General features: G+C 49.0%; 1 protein-coding gene across 1 annotated transcript in view; it reads right to left on the reverse strand.

Moving 5' to 3' along the window:
* The window catches only part of LOC115474425, a 439537-nt gene that overhangs the window by 109968 nt on the left and 312221 nt on the right, over positions 1-17348 (reverse strand). Inside the window, exon 11 of the mRNA XM_030209885.1 lies at positions 15548-15673. Coding sequence (XP_030065745.1) covers positions 15548-15673 — 126 coding nt within the window. The remainder of the gene's footprint in view (positions 1-15547; positions 15674-17348) is intronic.

Here is a 17348-nt window from a genome sequence, read left to right on the forward strand (position 1 = left end):
TTTGGATAATTTGGTGGGACAGCCGATCTCTGAAAGCCTTCAGAGCGTTCCAGATCACTCGTAACTCCAGGAGATTGATCTGTAGATCGCGTTCCTGGAGGGACCAGCTTCCCTGGGTGTGAAGCCCATCGACATGAGCTCCCCACCTCAGGAGAGACGCATCTGTAGTCAGCACTTTTTGTGGCTGAGGAATTTGGAAAGGACGTCCCAGAGTCAAATTGGACCAAATTGTCCACCAATACAGGGATTCGAGAAAACTCGTGGACAGGTGGATCACGTCTTCTAGATCCCCAGCAGCCTGAAACCACTGGGAAGCTAGGGTCCATTGAGCAGATCTCATGTGAAGGCGGGCCATGGGAGTCACATGAACTGTGGAGGCCATGTGGCCCAGCAATCTCAACATCTGCCGAGCTGTGATCTGCTGGGACGCTCGCACCCGCGAAACGAGGGACAACAAGTTGCTGGCTCTCGTCTCTGGGAGATAGGCGCGAGCCGTCCGAGAATCCAGCAGAGCTCCTATGAATTCGAGTTTCTGCACTGGGAGAAGATGGGACTTTGGGTAATTTATCACAAACCCCAGTAGCTCCAGGAGGCGAATAGTCATCTGCATGGACTGCAGGGCTCCTGCCTCGGATGTGTTCTTCACCAGCCAATCGTCGAGATATGGGAACACGTGTACCCCCAGTCTGCGAAGTGCCGCTGCTACTACAGCCAAGCACTTGGTGAACACTCTGGGCGCAGAGGCGAGCCCAAAGGGTAGCACACAGTACTGGAAGTGACGTGTGCCCAGCTGAAATCGCAGATACTGTCTGTGAGCTGGCAGTATCGGGATGTGCGTGCAGGCGTCCTTCAAGTCCAGAGAGCATAGCCAATCGTTTTCCTGAATCATGGGGAGAAGGGTGCCCAGGAAAAGCATCCTGAACTTTTCTTTGACCAGATATTTGTTCAGGGCCCTTAGGTCTAGGATGGGACGCATCCCCCCTGTTTTCTTTTCCACAAGGAAGTACCTGGAATAGAATCCCAGCCCTTCTTGCCCGGATGGCACGGGCTCGACCGCATTGGCGCTGAGAAGGGCGGAGAGTTCCTCTGCAAGTACCTGCTTGTGCTGGAAGCTGTAAGACTGAGCTCCCGGTGGACAATTTGGAGGTTTTGAAGCCAAATTGAGGGTGTATCCTTGCTGGACTATTTGGAGAACTCACTGATCGGAGGTTATGAGAGGCCACCTTAGGTGAAAAGCTTTCAACCTCCCCCCGACTGGTAGGTCGCCCGGCATTGATACTTGGGTGTCGGCTATGCTCTGCTGGAGCCAGTCAAAAGCGCGTCCCTTGCTTTTGCTGGGGAGTGGAGGGGCCTTGCTGAGGCGCACGCTGCTGACGAGAGCGAGCGCGCTGGGGCTTAGCCTGGGCCGCAGGCTGTCGAGAAGGAGGATTGTACCTACGCTTGCCAGAAGAGTAGGGAACAGTCTTCCTTCCCCCAAAAAATCGTCTACCTGTAGAGGTAGAAGTTGAAGGCTGCCGGCGGGAGAACTTGTCGAATGCGGTGTCCCGCTGGTGGAGTTACTCTACCACCTGTTTGACTTTCTCTCCAAAAATATTATCCGCACGGCAAGGCGAGTCCGCAATCCACTGCTGGATTCTATTCTCCAGGTCGGAGGTACGCAGCCATGAGAGTCTGCGCATCACCACACCTTGAGCAGCGGCCCTGGACGCAACATCAAAGGTGTCATACACCCCTCTGGCCAGGAATTTTCTGCACGCCTTCAGCTGCCTGACCACCTCCTGAAATGGCTTGGCTTGCTCAGGGGGGAGCTTATCCACCAAGCCCGCCAACTGCCGCACATTGTTCCGCATGTGTATGCTCGTGTAGAGCTGGTAGGACTGAATCTTGGCCACGAGCATAGAAGAATGGTAGGCCTTCCTCCCAAAGGAGTCCAAGGTTCTAGAGTCCTTGCCCGGGGGCGCCGAAGCATGCTCCCTAGAACTCTTGGCCTTCTTTAGGGCCAAATCCACAACTCCAGAGTCGTGAGGCAACTGAGTGCGCATCAGCTCTGGGTCCCCATGGATTCGGTACTGGGACTCAATCTTCTTGGGGATGTGGGGATTACTTAATGGCTTGGTCCAGTTCGCCAGCAATGTCTTTTTGAGGACATGATGCATGGGTACTGTGGACGCTTCCTTAGGTGGAGAAGGATAGTCCAGGAGCTCAAACATTTCAGCCCTGGGCTCGTCCTCCACAACCACCGGGAAGGGGATGGCCGTAGACATCTCCCGGATAAAGGAAGCGAAAGACAGACTCTCGGGGGGAGAAAGCTGTCTTTCAGGAGAGGGAATGGGATCAGAAGGGAGACCCTCAGACTCCTCGTCAGAGAAATATCTGATGTCTTCTTCTTCTTCCCACAAGGCCTCACCATCGGTGTCAGACAGAAGTTCACGGAACTGTGTCTGCAACCGTGCCCGGCTCGACTCCGTGGAACCACGGCCACGGTGGGAACGTCGAGAGGTAGACTCCCTCGCCCGCACCGGCGAAGCTCCCTCCGCCGACGTAGTCGGGGAGCCTTCCTGGGAGGCTACCGCAGTCGGTACCGCACGCGGCACCGACGCCGGAGACCTCACCCCGGGCAATGGGCCAGCCGGCACCTCGCTCGACGGTACCGGTGGCGCAAGCACCCCCGGTACCGGAGGGGTAGGGCGCAACAGCTCTCCCAGGATCTCTGGGAGAACGGCCCGGAGACTCTCGTTCAGAGCGGCTGTAGAAAAAGGCATGGAAGCCGATGCAGGCGTCGATGTCAGAGTCCGTTCCGGGTGTGGAGGCTGTTCCGGGCTGTCCAAAGGGGAGCATATCGACACCTCTTGAACAGAGGGCGAGCGGTCCTCTCGGTGCCGATGCCTACTGGGTGCCGACTCCTTCGGCGACCCAGAGCTCTCGGTGCCGACACGGGAAGGGGACCGGTGACGATGCTTCTTCGACTTCTTGGGATGAAGCATGTCACCGGAGCTTCCCGGCACTGACGAGGACGTAGAATCCAGCCGTCGCTTCCTCTGGGCCGAGACCGAAGGAGGTCGGTCTCGGGGGGGGGGGGGGGGCTGTACCGCAGGAGCCCTCGGGATGGGGGGAGACCCACCCGAAGGCTCACCGCCACCAGCAGGGGAATGGACAGCCCTCACCTGCACTCCAGACGAAGCACCACCGTCCGACGACATCAGCAGACGAGGAGGTCTCGATACCACCGACGCAGCCTTCCGATGTCGCCCCGATGCAGCGAGCCGATGCCTCGATGCACTCGATGCAATCGGGGGCGAAGATGAAGGTCCAGGCGTCGACGACGTCGAAGCAGTCGATACTCCCGGTGCCGATGCCGACGAAGAGCCCGAGAACAAAATGTTCCACTGGGCTAATCTCGCTACCTGAGTCCGCTTTTCTAAAAGGGAACACAGACTACAGGCCTGAGGGCGGTGCCCAGCCCTCAGACACTGAAGACACGACGCGTGCCTGTCAGTGAGCGAGATTACCCGGGCGCACTGGGTGTACTTCTTGAAGCCGCTGGAAGACTTCGATGTCATGGGCGGAAAAATCGCGCCGGCGAGATCAAAACTCGAAATGGCGAAAATGGCACCGCAAAAGCAAAATTAGGGGGAAGAAAAACTTCGACCGAGGCCTAAATAGGGCCTACCTCGACGACGAAAGAAAACTTACCGGGGCAAAGACTGGAAGTACGGGAAGGGAGAAAACCATAAAGGTCTCCTTCCGACACCTTTTTTTTTTTTTTTTTAGAACGAAGTCGATAAACGACGCGCGAGGTCAACTTTGGGGCGTGAACGGCGAAACACGACCGTACCGAGCGCGGACAAAAGAAGACTGGCCGGCACGAGCCGGTTCGGGCGGGAAGACGGCCGCGCATGCGCGGTGCGCATCGGCGCGCGAGGACTAGCAAAGGACTTTGCTAGAAAGTGTTCCGATTGGAAGGGCTGCCGTGGACGTCACCCATCAGTGAGAACAAGCAGCCTGCTTGTCCTCGGAGAATTTCCTTTGCGGGTTCATCCCAGATAGCAGCGCAAACTTGAGCATGTTATGATCACTGTTTTCCAGGGGACTCAACACTGCTACCTCTTGCACTATGCCCTGCACTTACCAAGGACCAGATCCAACATGGCTCGTAAGTTCCTGGACCAGTTGCTCCAAGAAGCAGTCATTTAATAAATCTAGAAATTTTATCTCCACGGCACTCCCTGATGTAACATTTATCCAGTCAATATCGGGGTAACTGAAATCACCCATTATCATAGTTTTGCCCAATTTGCCAACTTTCCTTATTTCTGTAAACATTTCTTCATCTGTCTGTTCGTTCTGTCCTGGCGAACGGTAGCCCTACAAGAAAACTCCTCCCCTTCACATATGGAATTTTATCCATAATGATTCCACACTGTTTCATGTGGAATGCTTATTTTATTTGACTCAATTCCCTCTTTAACATAGAGTGCAAACCCCCCTCCAATTTGATCCTATCATAGTGATACAATTTGTACTGTTAACACAGTGTCTCATTGATTGTCTTCTTTCCACCAAGTCTCTGAGATGCCTATTATATCTACCTCGTCATTTAGTGCTACATATTCTAACTCTCCCATCTTATTTTTTAGACTTCAAGCATTTGTATACAGGCACTTCAAACTGTATTTTTCCTTGGATCTACAAGCTGCTTAGAAGTTGAAGGGGATAATGTGCATCCTTTATCCTGCTCTCTCATTAAGCACACCTGGCTTACTTTCAGCATTGTTGAAACCTCTCTACTGGGATCCCTAAATGTCCTGTTTCAATAGTATCCCACCTCGGCAAAGGGAAAAAAGCCCGTGCCTGCTGTGTGTCTAGCAGGGCACTGATGAACTGTAATTGCTGAATGGGATGGAGATGGAACTAGGGACAGTTTAAAATGAACCCTAGCACCGCCAACACCCGAAAAGCTCGCCACATGGTCTCCTGAGCACCATCCTTTGATGTACTCTTTATCAGCCAATCATCCAGATAGAGAAACACATGGACTCCCGTCTGAATAGTGACACTGCAACTACTGCAAGACATTTGGTGAAAACACTGGGAGCCGAGGCAAATCCATAAGGCAACACACAGGTACTGGAAGTGATATGTCCCCAGCCAAAATTGAAGGTAGTTCCTGTGATCTGGAAGTATCAGCATGTCAGTGTCAGCATCTTAAGTTCAGAGAGCATAGTCAATCATTTTCCTGAATCATGGGCAGAAGGGTGCCCAGTGAAACCATTTTGATCTTTTCTTTGACAAGGAATTTGTTCAGGGCCCTTTGGACTAGGATTGGGGGGGGGGGGGGGGTTCCACATCTTCTCTGTTTTCTTGGGCACAAGGAAGTACCTGGAATAGAATCCCTGCCCTTCCTCCCCTGGTGGAATGGGCTCGACCGCATGGGCCTAAAAGATGGAGAGTTCCTCTGCATGTACTGAGAACTGAAGTGAGATGCTCTCGGTGGACAATTTGGTGATCTTTGATGTCAATGTAGGGTGTAACAGACAATTTGGAGAACCCACTGGTTGGAGGTTAGAAAGGGGCTACCTTTCTAGGAAAAAAATTCAGGCTCCCCCCCCCCCCCCCCCCCCAACTGGTAGGTCGTCCGGAATGGTTACTTTTACTGTGGCTATGCTCTGCTGGAACCAGTCAAAAGTTCGCCCTCGGCTTTGACTGGGGAGCTGGCTGGCCTTGGGCGTATGCTGCTAACGAGACTGAGCGCACTGGGACTGAGCCTGCTGAAGCTGACAAGGAGCATATCTAGGTCTCTGAGAGTAGTAGGGCCCCTCTTTGACTTGCCCAAAAACCTCCTAGATGAGGAAAAAGGTGCAGAAGACATCCGGCAGGAAAGTGTGTCAATGGTGTCAGTGTGTTTCTTGATGAGATCAGTGACCTCTTCCACTTTGTCTCCAAAAAGGTTACCTCCCCGGCACATGGAATCCGCCAACCTCTGCTGAACCGCTGGGTCCAATTCAGAAACACAAAGCCACATGAATCTGTGCATTGCTGTACTCTGAGCAGATACACTGGACGCTACATTAAAGGTGTCCTAGGCTCCCTGACCAAGAACCTTCTACACGCCTTCTACTGCTTGACCAACTAGCAGAGATTCTTCCTGCTGCTGTGGGAGAGAATCTGCTAAATCAGACATACTGCGCACCAAGTTCCGCAAGTCTCCCCCTATGTTCCCCCCTCTAGTACTCCGTTCTGTAGATAAATCTCTCTTATCCGTCCCTTTCTCCTCTACTGCTAAGACTCCGTTCCTTTTATCTCGCTGCACCTCACGCCTGGAATAGTCTTCCTGAGCCTATACGTCTAGTCCCGTCTTTAGCCGTTTTCAAGTCCAAACTCAAAACCTACCTCTTTACCACTGCTTTTGACTCCTAACTCACTTACCCTGTCCTTTATCCTCACCTCTTTATTCCATCACCCTTAATTGTTCTGTCTGTTTACCCGTCTTATCTAGATTGTAAGCTCTTTGAGCAGGGGCTGTCTTCTATGTATGGTGTACAGCGCTGCGTATGCCTTGTGGCGCTATAGAAATGATAAGTAGATAGATAGATAGATAGATAGATAGATAGATAGATAGTGTACAGCTGGAAAGACTGAATACGGGAGATAAGCATAGAAACAGGATACATCTTCTGCCCAAAAGTGTCCAGTGTTCTAGCTTCTCTGCCAGGGGGCACTGAAGCATAGTCCCTAGAACTCCTGGCTCTTTTGACCGTGGATTCCTCCACTAAAGAATGATGAGGCAACTGAGGCTTGTCAAACCCTGGGGAACTCTGGATCAGATACATGGTGTCTAGCTTCTTGGGGAAGACAGGGACCAACAGAGGGGACTCCCAGTTTTTCACCTGATCTTTCAGGATCCAATGAAGGATGTCACAGCCTCTCCAGGATGAGATGCATAATCCAGGACCTTGATCGTCTCAGCTCTGTCTCCAAACGAATGGGAATAGCAGCTGCTATTTCTCTAACAGAACATAGGAAGGAAAGGCACTCAGGTGAAGACTTCTGCCTTTCCTCTGGAGGGGTCAGATGGGATACCATAGGATTCCTCCTCCAAGAAGTACCATGGATCCTCACCAGACTCCCATGAGTGCTCATCAGCGTCGGCAAAAAACTCCTCATGAGAAGGCATAAACAGAGCCTGCCTCAAAACAGAGGAGCTATGTCCTCAAGAAAGGCAGCGAGGTGTCGGTTCCGTCCTTTACTCTGGCAAAGCTTCCTCCACTGACGTAGAGGGAGTGCAGACACTAGTGCCGCATTTGACATCAGCGTCAAGAAACCTCACCGCAGGCTGAGGGCCTTGTGGGGCAGCAGTAAGAGGCACGGCAAGTGCAAGAACCCCAGACGCTGGTGCTCACTGTTGTAAAAACTCTGCCAAGAGCTCAGAGAGAATGGCCCAGATGTGCTCATCGAGAGAGGGAATTGGGGGAAGGCTGGTATGCTGTTCAGATACAGACTGCTGAACTGCAGGAGTTGAGACAGGTATCTAATCCTGGCTGCGTGGAGACCTGCGCATTGACACCTCCTGTATGGAGGGGGGAGTGCTTCTTGAGGAGACGGAATCCCTCAGTGCCCTGAAGCTCCCAGCACTGTGCATCAAGGGGGATCGATGTGGATGCTTCTTGGCCTTCGCCCTATGCTGGTAATTGATGCTTCTCGGTGCCAAGGATGTTGAATCCCCACATCGCCTTGGGGTCAGGTCTGAGGCTGACCAGTCCCAGAGGCCTTGCACAGTGGTTGGCGTACAGGCAGATGGAGACCCACTCGATGCACATCCACTTCCATAGTCTGAGACAGGCCTCTCAGTCATATAAACAAAGAACCCAACTTCGACACTGATACCAACGCCTGTGTTTCAGACCGGGCCCCAAAAATGTTCTCTCTGAGCCCCTCTGGCCAGATGGGTTCTTTTCTTCATACAAAAGCAAAGAACACAGCTAGAAGGGGTATGTTCAGGCCCCAAACACTGAAGACACCAAGAATGAGTGTCTTTGCCAGAGATGGTCCTACTGCACTGGCTACAGCGCTTAAAGCCACTGGGAACCTTCAATGACATGCAAGGGAAAACAGCTGTGGCTGAATCAAACAGCTTGATGGTGACTGAACAGAGGGACAAGCACCTGAACAATAGAGCATGACCTGAGCCAGACCTAAGAGGGCATACTAAGTGCAGTAAAAAGAAAGAAAACTTAAAAGTGGTGGTGGTGGGGGGAACCTAAAAGTATAAAGGAAGGGAGAGGAGGAGTGGCTTAGTGGTTAGGGTGGTGTACTTTGGTCTTGGGGAACTGAGTTCAATTCCTACTTCAGGCACAGGCAGCTCCTTGTGACTCTGGGCAAGTCACTTAACCCTCCATTGCCCCATGTAAGCCACATTGAGCCTGCCATGAGTGGGAAAATGCGGGGTACAAATGTAACAAAAATAAAATAAATAAAAAAAATTTCCAAATAAAAGAAAACTCAGAGGAAAAATAAAAAAAACTCCGAAGGGAAGGCACAAAGTTGAAAAAAACAAAGCTCACTAACCAGATGCTGTGAGGAGTGTGGGACAATTGCGTTCTCTCCTCACTGTGGATGAGAAGAGACTGGTGGTCCCATGCTCTTGCGCTGGGTGGGAAGGCAACTGTGCATGTACGGTGGGGACACTGCACATGTTCTTAAAGTTGTGTTAGCTTGTTTAAGCTCCACACTGGGCAATGTGGATGATGTCACTCACATGTAAAAATATGACCTGCCTGTCCCTGGAGAAAATCTGTTTTACTCTTTGGGATCTTACCAGGTACTTGTGACCTGGGTTGGCCACTGCTGGAAACAGGATACTGGGCTTGATGGTCATTTAGTTTGACCCAGTACGCAATGCTTATGTTCTTAACACTATTTCCAAGCAACTGTACTATGGTTACTCCTCATACTAGGTCCTATGTTCCAATAGATCTAAAGTAGTCTCCCTACTTCACTGTTCTAGGACTATCTGCTCTATGAAGGAGTCATTTACAAAATCTAGAAGCTTTATTTCCCTAGCATGTTTTGAGGCATCTACCTAAACAACAGAAGTAACTGATATCATCCACTGTTTATTGAATATGATGCCATTTTACTACTTAACATTCAGAAAACTTCAGAAGATGCCAAAATATAACTGTAGCCCTCTACTTCCTCTCTTCTCTCCCAAATGACCTTTTCCTCTAGCTGAGAGGGAAGTAATAACAAATTTAGCAGCAATTAACTCCTTGTGATTTTGCCATTAATGATTCTAAGAGGTACTCCTTGCTGATTATAACTATCACAATATCATTTACATTGTATGTAAAGGTAAAATTATGCCTTACCTGCTGATAATTTTCTTTCCTTTAGTAGCAGCAGATGAATCCAAGAACTGGTGGGTTGTGTCCATCTACCAGCATGTGGAGATAGAAATTACAAAGCTGAAGGCAGCGATACCAGATGGCCAGCTCCTCTCCTTCACCTCAGTACATGTCTCATCACCAAGCAGAATCAGACAAGAAACCAGGAAGCCTTCCTCACCAACCATACAAAGCAGAAATTTGTCAGTCTGACTTAAGAGAAACCACAACTGCGATGGAGTCCTCTTCGGTAGTTTCTGTTCTCTTTCCTCTTCTTTTTTTTTTTTTGTCTTTTGGAAACTAAAGACAAGAACAAGAACAGATAGGCAAAACAAGCGCGGCTGACAAAGGGCGGGATCCTGGATTCATCTGCTGCTACTAAAGGAAAGAAAATTATCAGCAGGTAAGGCATAATTTTACCTTCCTTAGCGTATGCAGCAGATGAATCCAAGAAATGGTGGGATGTACCAAAGCAATCCTTAAGTAGGGTGGGAAGTCGCCGCTCCCCGAGACAGAACCACAGCTGCAAAGGCAGCATCTGAATAGTGAAAACACACCCGTTCTGCCCAAGAAGTAGATAGCAAACTCGTGAAACAAGCCTAGAATGCCACCGGCGGGATGCAACTTTTCCAAAAAATCCACAAATTATCTGCAATCCAACGAGAAAAAAATCAGATCAGACCAGAGGCTGCCATCCCACAGCAAGAACCAGCGACAAAGACAAAGAGAAGATCTGAATGCTGGAAAAAATGCAACATCTGCAAATATCGGAGAGCCCTCTGAACATCCAGAAGACGAAGCGCCGTTTACTCCATGTGAGAATCCCCCTCCCGAAAGAAGGGAAGAAAGAGAGGCTGAAAAAGAAAAGCCAAACCACAGCCGGAAAAGAAAGAAGGAACCAAGAAAGAGGTCACTCCAGACTCAGCAAATTGCAGAAAAAAACAGCTCGGAATGGCTGCACTAAAAATTCAGACACTCTGTGTGCCGAAGAATTGGCAACCAAGAACACTGCTTGTAAGTTCCTAAGCGAAGTATTCTGCAAAGGAACAAAAGGAGTCCGAAGCAATGCTCGGTAGACAAGGAACCCCAAGCTAGACTCGGAGAATACGAACGAGGTTTCAGGGAGAAGAAGGTCGCAGCAGCGGAGGAGCAAAGCACTCTGCAAGAAATGCACCACCGCCGAGTGCAAGGCCAGGTCAGGCCCTTCTGCAACCCATCCTGCAGAAAGAACTAAATCGCTGGGGAACAGACGCCCACAATGAACATCAAGCATGAGCCGCAACCAGCCTCAAAAAATCCTCAACACCTGAGAATACGCGGTTGCAGTGGACCATGGACCACATACAAGATCACAACAGAACAGTAACCATAGTATCCAAAGAACTCTGTTCCTCAGAGTCGACCTCTCAAAACACCAGGCCGTAAGACCAAAGCGAGAGGGATCATCCACTCAGGAGCGGACCCAGAAACAAGAGCCCTGAGTAAAGCGGATCCAAAACGAAAGCACCACCAGGAGCCTCACTCTATTCACATACCAAGGGCGCCGTGGTTAATCCGGAGCTACCAGAATGACTCGACCCCAGTGGAGAGCGATCTGAAAAGAACTCGGCCGCAGACAGGCCACGAAGGAAACACTATTGAAGAAAGTCCTCTGGCCAAGGATGCAATAGAACAACCAGCCCTGCCGAATCACCCTCTCTCCGATGACAGAAGAAAGAAGGCACCTGAGCATCCAGCTGGGACGCCATCAGATCTACCTATGGAGCTCTCTACCTGAGGCCATGTTGGAGAAGCACTGGTGCGGAATAACCATTCTGCTGAGACCAGAAGATGGCAGAAAAGAGAACTCACCGTAGGAAAAGCCCGCAAAGTGGGCCGCGAAGAAACAGAACACGAGGTCCTCTGCCCATTCCATGGGGGCGATACGCCCTGATGGCCACAGTCTGACTCCGAGTCCCACTCTGTCGAAGAAACAGCCACCGCCTCATCTTCTCTGACGGCAGAAGCACCGCCTAGCCTGCAACGTGTCCTTAAGTGCTAGAAGACTAACAGCACCAAAAGCAGGTCCAGGCAGGAGAGATGGCACAAGCACCGCCTGGTCTGCAATGTGTCCTGAAAGGCTAGAAGACAAACAGCACCAAAAGCAGATCCAGGCGGGAGATCGGCTACACCATCCCCTGTGCTATCCACCACCCCGGAGATGGAAGGAGGAGGCAAAGGTCTTTCCAGTCCTAGAGACTCGCATCCGTGACCACCACCATCCACTGCAGAGGCGCCAAGGCATCCCTTCCACAGGGAGGAATTACAAAGCCACCAGTTCATGCGCCAGCGTACCGAGAACAGCCACGGAAGACACTGCTGACACTCCTGGAACACAGGAGACCACCCGTCGAGAAGAGCTGTAGATGTTGTCTATGAGCACCGCCCACAGCACTACATCCGAAGTGTCCGCCACAGAGCCCAAGACATGAATGCATAGCCAGGCTCGAGGACTCAGCGTCCTGAGCAGACTGCGCACCCAAGTCTGAACCTAGATCCTCCAGTCTTCGGTCAAGAAACAAATCGTACCAGATCTGTCTGGAATGGGACGAGGTGGCTCATTTGAAGGGTGACCACCCAGCTCAAGGATTCCAAGAAGACCCAGGAAGATAAACTCTCAGATCTCATCTAGAGTGAGGTGCACTCTGATGCTGTCCTTGCGGAGAATGCCACCAAATTCCCAAACCTAGGAAAAGGTGAATGGAGCCATAGCCATGCCGACAGGCAAAGACTGGAACTGAACATGAGGGCTCAGAATGGCCAAACAGAGAAACCACAGATGATGAGGCCAAAGAGGAAAGAAAAGAAATGCTTCCTAAGGGAGACGTGCAGGCTAAATTGAAGTAGCTCTGAATATAGCTAGCTGTCCAATATAAAGAAAAAGTGCAATAGAAGTGCCACAGATACAGTGGAAGCTGGAATGCAATAGTTTGATCAATGTCAGACAGCAAAACTAGAAGAGCAGAGCTGCTGTGGGAAACCAACACAGCTAACCTTTGGTACTGTAGCCTAGTGTAAACTGTCCCAGCTATGGAAAGAACTGCTTGTCAAGGCAAGCAATATGAGACAGGGAAGTAAAATATGCCCCATAGAAAAGGAGCTGAGGGCCACAGTTTCTAATATGATGCACAAACCAGCCTTAAACCTGTGACCTTCAGGCTGAAAGCCAACCATCTTCCAGAAAAACATAACCAGGGCTTTTTTTGAGGAGGTATTGAGTACCGGCACCTTTTCCATTGTCTGCTAAAACTGACTCATGGGTCCCCAAGTTTTAATGAAAGAGCTCACCTGAAGGGTGGCCTTGGCATTTGAGTACCGGAACCTTTTTTGAAAAGAAAAACACACTGAACATAACTATATTGCTGAGGCTATTGCACCAGGAGCAAAAGCCCCCATGATAACAGCACTGAGGTTCCATGGTTACCATGGAGACCAGAGCACTAGCCCCAGAAAATAACAATATGTAACATTTCCCACAGAAAGGTGGAGCCTAAGGCACTAAACCTAGAAACTCCCACTTGTAATTGTAAAGTAGCAAAAGGTGCAGAAAAAAAAAAGAAAACCTACAGCACCTGGTACTCTCAGGCAGTCTCCCATCCAAGTAGAAACCAGCCAGGCCCAACCCTGCTGAACTTCCAAGATCAGAGATGAGGCACACTCAGGGTGGTGCTGTGCTCATAGGTAATGCCTGTACTGCCAGTATAAAAAGAGTTTCACAAAGGAAGGAGGGAAACTTCCAAGCCGTTCAAGCAACTGCCCTCAGAGAAAAACTGAGGGGACAGAAGTCTGTAAATAAAAAAACGAAATAGGCACTTTCACAGGCCCAACATACAAGGAACCCTGCTCTCATGCTGTTCACTGTTTCCCACACCAGGAACCACCTTAGCCAATGCAGGAACTATAAGAAAATCTAAATTCCCCACAGACAGTGAGGCCTATTGCTATCAATGTACCCACTTAGGCAAACATGGCTTTCCAGCTCAAGAGATTCTTGCTGCCTTTGTGCAGAAAGGGACTGCCCCGAAAAGACTCCCTCCAAATAGAGGAAGACAGGGGAGAAATTAACCCTACTGCTCAGCTGGAGAGAAAACATCCCCTCTTCGGGGTAGGGTCCATCAGAGGAGACAGACAGGGAACAAGCCAGAAAACTCCAAAGGCTGAACTAAAAAGGAACTGTTAGCTCCCCTACCAAACCTCTGCAACATATAGGTATACAGAGCAGCAGAATGAGCTTTTGAGGGGGGGGGGGGGGAGGTCAGAAATCCCCTGCCCCAGAGAAGCCCCCAGTGGTTGACGTGCATCCTGAAAAAAACAAGGCGCATCGCAGGACTATCACATTCCTCCTGGAAAACTTAGCCCTCTAGAACCCATCTGCCCGAGATGGGCATAAAAACTCCCCTAATCATGAAAAGGGCTACTGAGGCCAAGCTCTCTTAAGAAGAAAGGTTCAAATTAAGGGTCCCAGAGCTGAGGAGATCCTGGCTCAGAAGATATAGAAACAGCTTAAAGTAATTCTGTTCTTTCCTTGGATCCTCTTGCATAGTGGGGGCAGTTTGAGAAGAATTTGTGCCACTGCCCCAGCTACATGCAAACAGTTTTTGACTCAACAGTGATTTTGGTAAAGGAAACCAAAGGCTGGAGAAAATAAAGGGGAATCCCCTGTACCAGCAGTCTCTTATGGAACACAAGGTCCTTTAGGAGAAGCCGCCCCTCCCCCCTGCCCACATCAAGGCCACAGGGCGGGAAAGGATCAGAGCTGACATCAGGAGAAAAGAGAGGGCCACGCCAGCAAAAAGGCATGCGTTCCCGCCATTTTAGAACTGGGAAAAGGCTGCTCAGGGGAACTTCAAAGCACTTCCCTCCCTAGCGTTCAAACATGCCACCACACAGAATCCTGCTGCGCAGCATCTGCTACCGCAGAGGGAACAGCTTTCAAACGCCAGCATCGTCCATATTAAAGCACAGTACACCCTTGTGCCGAAAGAGAAAGGCAGGGACTCACCGAACAGCAGGTGTCTCCAGAGGAGAAGCAGAGTCCCACAGATGCAGCAGCCTGCTGCCTAACCAGCACACAGACAAAGCACAGCACTAAACCGGTCCTGTCAGAAATCTTCTGTTTTGTTTTGTTTTTTTAACACCAAATGAAGGCAAAAGAGCTCTCCTGGTTTTTTTTTTTTTTTTTTACTGGTGAGGAAGGCTAGAGCTCTAAAGACCGGGAGGTAAGGGCTCTTTGAGCAGGGACTGTCTTTTTTGTGTATGGTGTGTAGCGTTGTGTATGCCTTGTAGCGCTATAGAAATGATAAATAGTAGTTGTAGTAGTAAGGGGGAAAAGGGTGAAGCAGGGACCCAGAAGCCAGAGTATGCCCCCAAAGTCGGCACCACCAGCCAGACACCCCTAAACTCAGCTGGCCCACAGGACCCAGGAGTATCCCCAACAGACAAATCCAGGAGCTGCTGAAGCACCGTCTACCACCTGCTGGAGATAGAGATGTACTGAGGTGAAGGAGGAGCTAGCAGTCTGGTATCACTGCCTTCAGCTTTGTAATCTCTATCTCCACCTGCTGGTAGATGGACACAACCCACCAGAGTGATTCATCTGCTGCATACGCTAAGGAAAAATGTGTTTTCACAAAAACATTGTCTTACTGGATTTAAATTTCGGCCTGAGTAGTATTTCTTTTTCTCCCTGCATGCTAATCTCAATCCAAAAGAACCCCATGTTAACTAAATATTATAAAACTGTGCGTGCAACATTAAATATTTACAAACATAGGTGAAAGGGGATGGAACTTGATATACCATCTTTCTCTGGTTATAATCAAAGTGGTTTACTTATTATATATACATGCATTAATTTTTTTGTACCTGGGGCAATGGAGGGTTAAGTGACTTGCCCAGAGTCACAGGAGCTGCAGTGGGAATCAAACCCAGTTCCACAGGTTCTCAGGCCGCTTCAACTAACCACAGACGACTCCTCCACTTCAAACAGTAACCTCAAACACACACAGTGGGAATCAAACCCAAATCTCTTGCACTTAGGGCATATAGCTCTAACCCCTACACAAAACACACAGGAATATTTACTGTATTTTTTTTTAAAGAACTTGTTTAAAGATATTACTTACATTTATTTCATTTGCCTTGGCGATTGCTTTCTGCTTAAAACAGTATCCCTTCAACGTATGACTCAGTTCCTCTGTGATGGTCATTACTGAAAATGCTTCAGCATCTGAAGCTATTTCAAATGATTCCTGCCATATAAGAAAGCTTTTTATTCTCACATTGTTTATAGACTGCAACACAATTTTAATTTAATATTTATAAATACAATGCAATGAATGATTTAGTATTTTTTAATGTCTACCTTGTCATGTAAACTATATCTACAGTGCTAAGAAAAAAATTGTGATCCCCAAGTATGATGAGAATTACAACTTCTAGCCATAACTACCATTGTTTAACTGAAGCCAGTCCTATGTAATGAAAGGAGTATAAATTAGATAATTTCATATTTCTCCATACAAACGTAAAAATCAGTGTGAAATTTTAAGTGAACCCCTACTTGCCACAGCACAACTGGCTGACTAAAATAACTAGGTAACCAATAAAACACCCTGCATAACCAGAGCTGGCAAGAAGTCCCAATTTTTGAGAAGGAGATTTTAGTACACGACCCCAGTCCCACCTTGGCTCCTCCACTCTACATGTAACTGCCCCCGGCACTCCTCAATCCCATGGCCATTTCAGAAAATATTTTATTTAATAGCCTAATATCCTTTTCAATTAGCTTTCAGAGGCCAATACTTCCTGCCTCAGGTCAGGTCAGTAGAATGCTGTTATGGTATCCTCTCCTGACCTTGAGGAAGGAAGTGCTGGTCTCTGAAGGGTAATCAAAAAATGTTTTAAAATCAGTGACGGTATCACCTTATTTTCTATTTTATGTTTTATTTGCATTTATTAACCTTTACTAACACAACTACCACATTACTTTATCCTAAATAAAATTATTTTCTGTACCGTTGTCTGGCCATTTACTTTTTCTAATTGTGTTGGTCCCAGTCTCTTGATTCTGCTTTCCTTTGTCTTCTCTTAACTCTCTTGCCGGGGTTTCCTGTCCATTTGTCATTTTCTCTCCTTTTTCTTTGTTTTCTTCAATTTATTTTTCTGCCTCCCTCTCTTCCCAGATTTAATTCATTCTTATTATCCATTCTTTAATTTCCCTCTTTTTACTTCCTGGCTTTTCATCTTTTCTTCACTTTTGTTCTCCCCATGCACCTTCCACTTACCTTATTCTACAGTCTTTCACTAACTCTATCCTCTCCCCCTTTCCATCCAGCATCTCCCCTCTTTCTCTTCCCATCCTTCCAGTGTCTCCCCTTCTTTCTCTGCATCCTTCCATCCAGCGTCTCCTCTTTCTCTCCCTATCCTTCCATCCAGCCAGCACCTTCCCTCTTTCTCTCCTACTCTTCAATCCAGCGTCTTCCCTCTTTCTGTCCCCTATTTCTAGCATTTTCCCTCTCTCTCTCCCTCCTTTCATCCAGCATTTCTCCTCTTTCTGTCTCCATCTGACCAGCCAGGGTCTCCCCCTTGCTCCCCTTCCTTCTCCCCAACAGCTTGTCTCTCCCCTGCCCTTTTCCATGTCCCCTCTTTCTCCCCCCATCTTTCCATTCATCTCTCTCTCTGTACCCTTCTTCTATCCAGCATCCCCACTCTTCTTTCTTTCCATCCAGCTTCTCCCCTCCATTCAGCATGTCCCCTTCCCCTCTCCCTTCCATCCAACATCTCCCCTCGCTCTCCCCTTTCTGTCCAGTGTCTGCCTCCTTTCATGCATCTCCTCTCTCTTCCTCCTTTCATCCAGTGTCTCCCCATTCTCTGTCCACATCCAACATCTTTGATCTCTCTCCCCCTTCCATGCAACATATACAC

Source organism: Microcaecilia unicolor, chromosome 1 (genome assembly GCF_901765095.1).
Source record: "Microcaecilia unicolor chromosome 1, aMicUni1.1, whole genome shotgun sequence".
NCBI classification, from domain to species: Eukaryota; Metazoa; Chordata; class Amphibia; order Gymnophiona; family Siphonopidae; genus Microcaecilia; species Microcaecilia unicolor.